The 9,508-nt window shown below is 37.9% G+C and overlaps 1 protein-coding gene across 1 annotated transcript in view; it reads right to left on the reverse strand.

Annotated features, from left to right (window-relative positions):
* Window positions 1-8,979, reverse strand: part of xpr1a (xenotropic and polytropic retrovirus receptor 1a) — a 71,274-nt gene extending 62,295 nt beyond the window's left edge. Inside the window, exons 1-2 of the mRNA XM_079244582.1 lie at window positions 8,655-8,979; window positions 3,774-3,825 (exon numbers count right to left, since the gene is read on the reverse strand). Coding sequence (XP_079100708.1) covers window positions 3,774-3,825; window positions 8,655-8,723 — 121 coding nt within the window. The 5' untranslated portion in view covers window positions 8,724-8,979. The remainder of the gene's footprint in view (window positions 1-3,773; window positions 3,826-8,654) is intronic.
* Between the last annotated feature and the right edge of the window lie 529 nt (window positions 8,980-9,508).

Raw genomic sequence — 9,508 nt, forward strand, 5'->3', positions numbered from 1 at the left:
CAATCTCTTAATAACAGTAAGTCTATCTGGCTTAAATGGACTAATTAAATGAGAATAGATGTAGCTCTGAACAGAGGGAATTTTCTCACATAGGCTCTCTGCTATGGTGGTAGTAAAGTCAACATCTGAAGTGTGTAAAGTCTGCTTAAACACAAAGCAAACAAGCAACAGTAAGCACACTGTGCTGTAAAACAGAATGAGATACAGTTAAACATTTATAGAAAGATCAAACCATGAATTTATAAATATTTCTGCAGTTGTTTTCCATTTTTGTCACTGTCTTAAAACCTAATATAACACGGAGGTGCTGATAAAGGCTTTTAAGTGCTGGCTATTCAGTATTCATTCTCCTCCACATCTCCATCAGGTGCAGTGGGGTGAACACTGAGGAAACAGGGTGGGTGAGCAAGCAGCTATAATTCAGTAAACTGTCTCCCTCAGGCAGACCATACATCTTCTGAATACCAAAAATGTTGCTTTTTAAAAAGACTGAGGCAGCAAAGAAAGGAATAGGAGCACCCTCTTAAATCCAGTCCGCATAACTGGTAGTATTAAACCAAATAGCAAGTTAGGTGTACTCGGTGTTTACAAGCTGCAGCCAGTAGCATTTATTAAAAATTAACAGAGGATTAGCTTAGTCATTATATAAAATAAATATCTTTGCATTAGTTCTTTCTGTAAAACTATGTTAAAAGTGAAACAAGCAAAATGACAACACAAATGAAATGAAGTAATATTTTGGGCGTAATGATATCTTACTTTCACTTGTGACCTGTTTTTATTTTGTCATTGTACACATCCTCAGTGTTAAAAAGTTTCTTTTTATTTACAGAAAGCTTTAAAGTGGAACTATTTTGTGCATTTCAGGCTAATTTATTTTTTTATTTCTGAGCCCAGACGGGCTGGGATTGATCGAGTTATTGTCACAAATCGCTTTATTTACTTCAGACCGACCCTCTCCGTAGGCTGTCAAATCAGCCTGTGGGCAAAGCGAGTGGATTGAGACTCTTCCGCATTAAGCCCCGCCCCCCGCCACTGCACTACATCAGGAGCGCGCACCGCACCTGCTTTCGCCGTCATTGTAACATCTCATAAACAGAAGGATTAGGCTAATATGAACTCAATAAAAAAATTAAAAAAAAATACCATGTCAACACATAGCATACAGCCCTACATGTTGGAACCTGAATCAGACCCTGAAAACAAAGTGGAAAACAGCAACCCACAGCAACGAATGCAGCAGGATGTCTCTCTTTGGTAAACTCACCAGCCATCATTGGAAATAACTTTATCCGACGTTTTCCACCCACCTGATGCATTTGTACATGCCCTTGTTAACCAGTAGAAGGTAACCAATCACAGAACCTTATCCCCCGGGACGTCACAAGGATTTCCAAGTAGAAAAAAAACTCTCTAAAATGAGCGTTTTTCGTCGCCATGGAAACAGAATGGAGAGAGTGCTGGAACTCAAACTCAAACTCAAACATGTGTTTAGGTGATAAAAAACAGTGTTGTTTACATGTCTGATGAGGATTCAACACTGTAACACTGTAGAAAGCTCAGAAAACTCCAAATACCATAATAGCACCCCTTTAATAACAAATAAATAACTTTCCTTGCAGGCTATTTCAAACTAATTAGATTGGACAGTTTGAATCTAACACATGAAGAAAAATTGCTGCACTGAGCTCATATTTTACGACACCCACTGATCTTATTTCTCTTATGAAAAGCCAACAAATAGAGCCACCCACAGGAGAGTTCCATGGATCTATATCACCAATTGTCTCTGCTACTGTTTTTATTACAGCCTTTCTCTCAGGATAATATTGTCACAGATATTTTCTATTTTTCTATAACACAAGCAGTTTAAAGTGAATTTAAGTACTTTTCTACTTTAATTCAATGATATCTGAGACAGAAATTCTTGGTTTACCACATCCATTTGAGCACTAGATACTTCCTATTAATGGACTTGAAAATCTTATACCCTGAAAAAACAAGGGTTTAAATGAACGACATACACTGACAGTAAATAAGACCAATTTGAAGAGTATAAAGTAGTCAAATTAGCCCTTAGTTAGTCAGGTGCAACATTTAAACATCTTGTGGCTGGTAATCCATCCATTCATCCATCCATGCATCCATTTTCTATACTGCTTATTCCATTTCAAGGTCACAAGTAAGCTGTAGACTATCCAAGCAATTAGCAGCTGAAAGGCAGGATACACCCTGGACAGGTTGCCAGTAGCGGATAATCCATCACTAATATTAATCAAATAAGGAAGAAAAACAACTAAACTAAATCATTGATAATAATACTTACATGCCATTACTTTAGCTTGCTTTGAACTCTTGATCTTGATTAAATTTCAGAAGTGCTTCTTTAGAGTAAAATGAGCCTTTCTTCCACTGCTGACAGCGATTTCAGTGCCAATGTGCACTATGCAAGTGTGACATGTAGACAAATTAATGTGATTGAGTGGGGGACTTCTAAATGTTACAGTGATACCAGATGAATAGATGGATATTTTAAACTGATTGAGCCTATATCTTTTCAGAACATACTGTCTCCTATGTTGCAAAAGCTGACAGAGACAAAGCAGTGACCTATGAGTCCAGCTCAGACCTGAGACAGGAAGTCATTTTTCACTTACACTCAGCTTACCAAGCCTGCTCAAAGGAAAGATGTCGTTCATGTCTTATAAACAAACAGGGTGTGTGTTATACAGAAATGTTAGAAAGACTATTTAGGGAGGAGCAGTCTTAATACAGATACCAACACATGCACACACTTATACACAAACAAGCTCTTAATTGCCAATAAAAAATAATGTGCACAGATAAATTTAATTTATATATCATAATCTTAGAGTCTCTACTGCTTTTAAAATGAAGATGTATGAAAATGTATGAAACTGATTTTGTTGCTTAAAGGACGCTCATACACACACAAAAAAGCTCACACACACTCTGTGAGCATCTGTTACAGGTTCCATTACATAAATCCACATCATGTCCACTCAGTTGCAACTGAGCTGTGGGGGCTGCTGCTCTATGAGGGGGGTAGTCACAAAACATTAACAGATCTATCACTATACAGCCACTTTTTGGGGGCTCAAGCACATGCATTCACCTTTTCAGAGAAACAGACATCTATGTATTGTGGAAGTAATTTTTGTGCACTACTTCTACTGGGTGGTGCTGCATGTCACAACATCATAAAACCCTCCTCAACGCTGCAACTAAAGAAAGTTGTTTACTTCCACAAATGGCTATCTGTAATAAAACAAATGTTTTAAATTCTTTCCTTCAATACGCAGCCTAAAGCCAGAGTAATTACAGCCAGTGTCCCTTCTTATCTCTTCTGTGTTTGTAGCAGCTCTTCCGTTCTGATGCCATGATGGCTTTATGACAAGTTATTTTTAATGTTCAGACATCAGAAACTACCGCAAGCATTCCTTCAAATAAATACACACTAAGGTGGAAAAATGTATTTCATTAAACTTGCTTTTCAGCTTGCATCTCCATCCCTGATCACTGTTATATAGGTTAACTAAGATAGTAATGGTAACAGATAGTTATTAGTTTTGGTCAAGACTCTGAAGAGAAAGCAGTGATGATTTCGCAATGATTTCTGTCTATTTTTAGCGAATGAAGGGTTGTTATTCTGGGGTTGCCCAAACAGGGGGCACTTGGTACTTAAGTGTGTCAGAGCGAGTTTCTCTCTGTCTGTGTCTGGGTTTGTTTACCCAAACAGTGTGTCTACTTACCTTCTATGGATGGAGCTTCATCCTGGGCAGCATATAGACGAACCTTTAATTCCTGGTGATGAAATAAGAGTAAAAATCAAGTCACTGACCAACACTGACCAAAGAAAGTGAAAACACCAATATGAGCAAGCAAGACTGATTTATGTTTTCTTTTCGGCTATCATTTTAGCCAATAGAGGTTTATACATGTGTGAAGTAAAGTTGGAATTATTTAAAAGTTCAAATTAATCTTTTTTTCTAAATCCCTGGCTGTGGTCCACATAATATTTGAAGTTTTATAAAATATGAAATACAGATTAAGAGAAAAATGATTGAAGAAAATGACGATGATCAGAAATAAAATGTATGATAACCTAAACACTTTCTAGACATTTTCAAGAGGTATGAACACTGGCCTCTCTGGGCGAGGTTTGCACGTTCTCCTGTGTATGTGTGTGTATCTCTGGTTACACCAGCTTCCTCCCGAAACACAAGCATGTTAAGTTAATTGATCACTTCTCACATGTAACTCACTTTGGATAAAAGTGTCTCCCAAATGACAATAGAATAGATTTTTAAAAAACTGATTTATGATTATCAACTCATTTCTGGACATCTTTGAAACTTCACAAACATTTAACTGATACTATGCAGTCAAACAAATGAACAAGCTTGATGTGTTTCTGTCTCTGTTCAGGTTTTTTGCACCTGTTTTGTCTGCAACGTGGTAGTGAGGTGTCATTATGAAGTCCTGTGTGTGAGTGGAGACTAATTCCCAGAACTAAAGTCTATTTGTTTGTTGATACTTGATACCGACTTCTGGAAATGACATATTCTGGAGCCAGAGGTAAACATTTGTTGTACAACACTGTCTGTGTTTTGTTGTTTATTAGCTTTTTCTTTTCTTTTTTTTTTCAGTAAAGATTAGAGGAGACCAAGAGGACTTGGGCAACATGTTCCTCTGGCTGATAGTCAACAGCCAGTTGATAATTAGGAAATATAAATTCTGATAAAAGGAGGGAAGGAGGCATCGATCAAGATGGCTGGATTACCATGGTAATAGCTATTATAAGGAAGAAAGCAGCGTGGCTCTTTAGGGGATTTATTTAAAGCATCAGGGTTGGCAGTTGCTGGTGAAACCTGTAACTCAGTAAAGCTTAATATGGCCATCAGTTTGGATGACTGTGTATGTAAATGATGATGGGGGACATTCAATAAACCAAATATAAACGTAACACCAGCACCAAGCTTGTGTAAAAATGAATACTGTCCTGCAGAGAGTCCAGCTGAATGAATGTAAATCCTTAAAAAGCCACTTCACATTGACTGGACTCTAACCCACATATCTTTGTGCTATATGGTCAGAATAACCCATGTGCAAGAGGAGATGGAACATAGTCCATTATTAGTCTCAAGAGATCTATAGATCAAACAGAAAGCTGGCTGATCACTTAAATCTGCAGCTCTGGATCCCTACATGAAGAAGAGTGGAGAGGATAGGAGGTTAGTCTAAAAGGAGGGGAGGAGGGGTGCAGAGGGCAGGTCTGGTAAGGGACCAGATGTCCTCCCAGTGGGGGAGGAACGATGAGGTGAGGATGGAAGGGAGGAGGGAGGTATAGAAAGGGAGGTTCTCAGCAGTCGCCATGCCATGCCAGTTGTATACATAATGTTTATATGTAGCATCCTGCCAATGAATCACGATTTCATTCCATAAAACATTCATTACTTGGAATATTTTATACATTTTATTTTCAGTTCTAGTCATGTCTGAGCAATACAAAAACTCACTATGTATCAGATATCCGGACGTGGGTGTCACTCAGATTAATTAAAAGACAGACAGGCTACAGTGCTTGACCGCCGAACAAACAACAGTTGCTAAAATCAAACCTGAAATGTAGAAGTGTGACTCTCCACCTGCACTCTCCTCCTCCTCATCAAAGCTTCCATGAGTGATCAGACTGAAGCGGGAAAAGCATAAGAGGCCTTGTTCTCTCGCCCACATACAAACACACACATCTAAGTCTATCTGTCCTGCTCAACATTTACACACAAATTCTGTCTATATGCATTCTATGTACTTGCCATAAAATCTGAAACAAATCTGGAAAGAGTTTATTATGAAAATGCTAGATGAGAAAACACTTGTTAATTACATTTAATGAACTGGTATGTTACATTTTGAGAAATCTGGCACAAATCAAAATTTTGCTGTTTTTTGTGGGAAGCCTCTGGAGAACATAGATATATAGATATACCTCCACAGCAAGCAGCTGTTTAGCATATAGGTTTATGACTCCAATCCCACAGGATAAAGTCCACACCTAATTATTCTATCGCTCAATTGCCTTGTCAATGCATTCGGAGTTGAATGAAGTCCTTCACTAACTGCAACCTGCATTTGCTGGAGAATCCCTCTCCTCTGCATTGAAGCTGGCTGACCAGCCTAAACAGAAAGCATACAGTTTTCTACACAAAAAGCTGCCCTAAAAATGGAGGAGAGCAAAACTGGGCTGCAGGCTGATTAATACAAATAGCAAAAGGAAGCATATCACTCCAAACTCTGCCCAGTTTCGCTGTAATATTGCATTAAGTCAAAGATGTAGCTGCTTCCTGTATGGACTTTGATAAAAATAAAAAATGATCATGCTATTCAAATTATTGGTTTGTGTGTCATTTGAACAGAGTTACAAAGCAGCACCTAAAGCATGGCTGCATGAGAATAAACACATGAAGAGCTGAAATTAATGTACACAAAGACATCTTGGTTTCCAGTGTTCAAAATGACAAAATGACTCTGTTTTTCACCTCACTAAACACAATTCACTTTTACATTTTTATTTTGTATTTGAACTTCTCTACAGATTGTCTGAGTACAGTAAATTCTTGAGTAAGATATCCATCTCTGGTAGACATGAGCTGTCTACCTGCTCTCCGTACTCTGGTGTATACAGATCAGACAAAGACTGAAAACTCCTGCAGAGACAGAAATGTGCAGGTACTGATCCTTGTTCTACAACACATGTATGGTTCAATTTTAAGAAAGAGTGCACAATGTCTGAACAGGAAAACAACACTTGTTTTACATAATTCATTAACAGTCTGTCGCATATGAGAAATAATGTGTTTGCTGCAGAGGCCAATATTCCAGATGGTGAAAATTTTGATAAACTGACCTCAGTTCTATCAGCGATTGACATATAATTGACAGCAAGTGATTGATTGCCAGTAATCACAGTGTTTTTTTGTAGCACATACAAACCAAAGCCTAATAACCCTTAAAGCCTTAAAACACACAAACAAGGCTTCATCTGCCTCTATATAAAATCATATATATTTCAAAAAGATTATAAAAGGATTCATTTAAATGTCAAATTTAAATTCTTGCAAACAAAAGCATAGATGACAGAGAAAATCTATCATCATCCATCTCAGGTCAGAAAGTGCCGTGGCGAAGACTGAAGGTGTAAAATGGCTGGTATGGCCATGCGTCTGTCCCTGAGCTCAGCCTGATTCAGTCTTTACATACAAAGACCCCTCATCGCATTTCTGTGTGCATTAATAACAATTTCAAATACAACCAACTGTAGAAATAACTTCACTATGTCTCCTAAACTTCACTATATCTTCTAATTTCCTTCATATTTTTCCACACTTTAATGTGGTGTCCAGAGATGCTTCTATTATCCATTGATGACAGCATGCCATATGTAAATGGAGAGGTTCCTGTGACCTTCCAACTTTAAGATATTATCAGAGCCATGTTACCAAAACAAATACTGTGGGTTGCTCAGGGTGAAGAGAACTGGGTCTTTGTCTATAATTTATAGATCTAAATGTCGCTGAGCAGCATGTCTGTGCTGAAGCTCTCAGTGCAGAACCACCAAGAAGGGGGTTGTGAAAAAATATTCCTCAGGTAGCCTGCTGTACAGCCCCAAACAAAGAAAATGTGTACAAACAAAATCCATATTTAAAGCTAGAAACATCACAAAGCAAAGTGTCCTGTAAGATGAAGTCGTGCAGGTTGAATCCTATAAATAACTGAACCAAATATTAAAAGCCACCACATGCAGATATTCTGTTTTTAAAACTATGGTAAAGAAAACAACTAAGAGCAATGTCGATTTTGAATTTTTAAAGAAATTATGAATTGTATATGTTAGAACATAATTTATACATCCAAATTAAATAAAAGTACATATTTACTTAATCTAAAAGGGATGGACAACTGCTCAAAGGATGACCTTGCAAAGTAAACATGTTATTTTACCTCTACTATTTAAACTAATTTACAGAACAATGAAGATGAAAAGACAAATAAAAAATTTCTCACTGAAAAAATATATTAAAAAATAGCAAATAAACCTGAACACAAAACTAGTTTATGTGTCAAAAAATCAAGAAATAAAACAATAAACATACACATTACCAAAAAATAAATAAATAAAATAGTCAAAATTATTTTAAAATACTGTGTAAAATATTCAGGTAATAAATGTTTGAATTCTTAAAACTGGGGAAAAAATGGTACTTTTTTGCAATAATCAAAAGCCTGTTATTTGGAAATTTGATTATTCAGCTTAATTTTTGGTGTTAAAAGCTCAATAAACACCCATTATAAATACTGAATGCTCCCTTTGGCTCTAAACAACCGCAGTCAATTCCGTTTCCCATAAACAATGGGACATCCTTTATCTTCCCCGTGGTTTATTGCTCTCAGGAGAAAGCTGTATGCTTAAACTGTAAATTCATAACATTTGTTGAAATCCTACCATCAGCATACTTGATGGTGATTATCATCTTTCAGTTTCTTCAACCACTTCCAAACCTGACCGCTTTCGCGTGTGTCCACATCCACCTGGCATTCATTTGAAATTTCCTTAAAGAAACACTTCACTTTACCTCATACAGTAGATACTGTTTCCTCCACTCTGGGGTGATATGGGATGAAAGATGCTCCGCGAATTTCATTTTGCCGGAACAAGTGCTCCTTCAAAGCTCTGTTAAATCCGACTGTTGCTGTCCCCTTCTCCGTCGACGCGACTTTTTGTTCTGTCAGGCAACTTGCAGGCTCAACATGCGGTGCGTCAGCCCCGGCGCCCTCCGCTCCTTCCCACTCCACTTCTGGCTTGTCCCGCTCAGTGCGCTCCGAGCAGATCCCGTCCCAGATACTACATGGGAGAGACGGCAGCGGCTTCTCTTTTAACAGGTGGTCGGACAGCGAATGTAAGAGTGGCTTAGTGACTTTCCATGGTCCCTCCCTGGGCAGTTCTGGGGACATAGAGGTCCGCCATGCAATAAAGCACACTGACGACGTAGTTGCGTCAGCAGAGCGCGCACTGGCACCGGGCGCTTTTGGGACCTCCTGATTTACAGTTGCTAGTGCATCCGGATACTTACAACTTGTTTGTTTTTTTTTCTCTCACGGGGTTTTTGCACAAACGTGGCAAACTGAAGAATTCTCGTGTTTCCAATTACGTTACAAATGTGAAAGTGTCACAAATTATTTAAACCATCATGTGAGCACTCATCGGTCTACACTTTTGAGCATCAAGGTGGGATATAAATACCTTTTAGGCAATATGGTAGGTAGGATATAAATATTGTGGCTCAACTCATTTTGAAAAGGGTGGATTAATTACTCATTTGCCTAGTAGTATTCGTGAATTCATAACACGTGTTTTAATAGCTCTGATCTGTTCTTTAGAAGTTTCAACTTCCCTGGGCTTTAAAATTTAAAATAAGTTAGATTTTTA

Source organism: Telmatherina bonti, assembly GCF_933228915.1.
Source record: "Telmatherina bonti genome assembly, chromosome: 8".
Lineage (NCBI taxonomy): Eukaryota > Metazoa > Chordata > Actinopteri > Atheriniformes > Telmatherinidae > Telmatherina > Telmatherina bonti.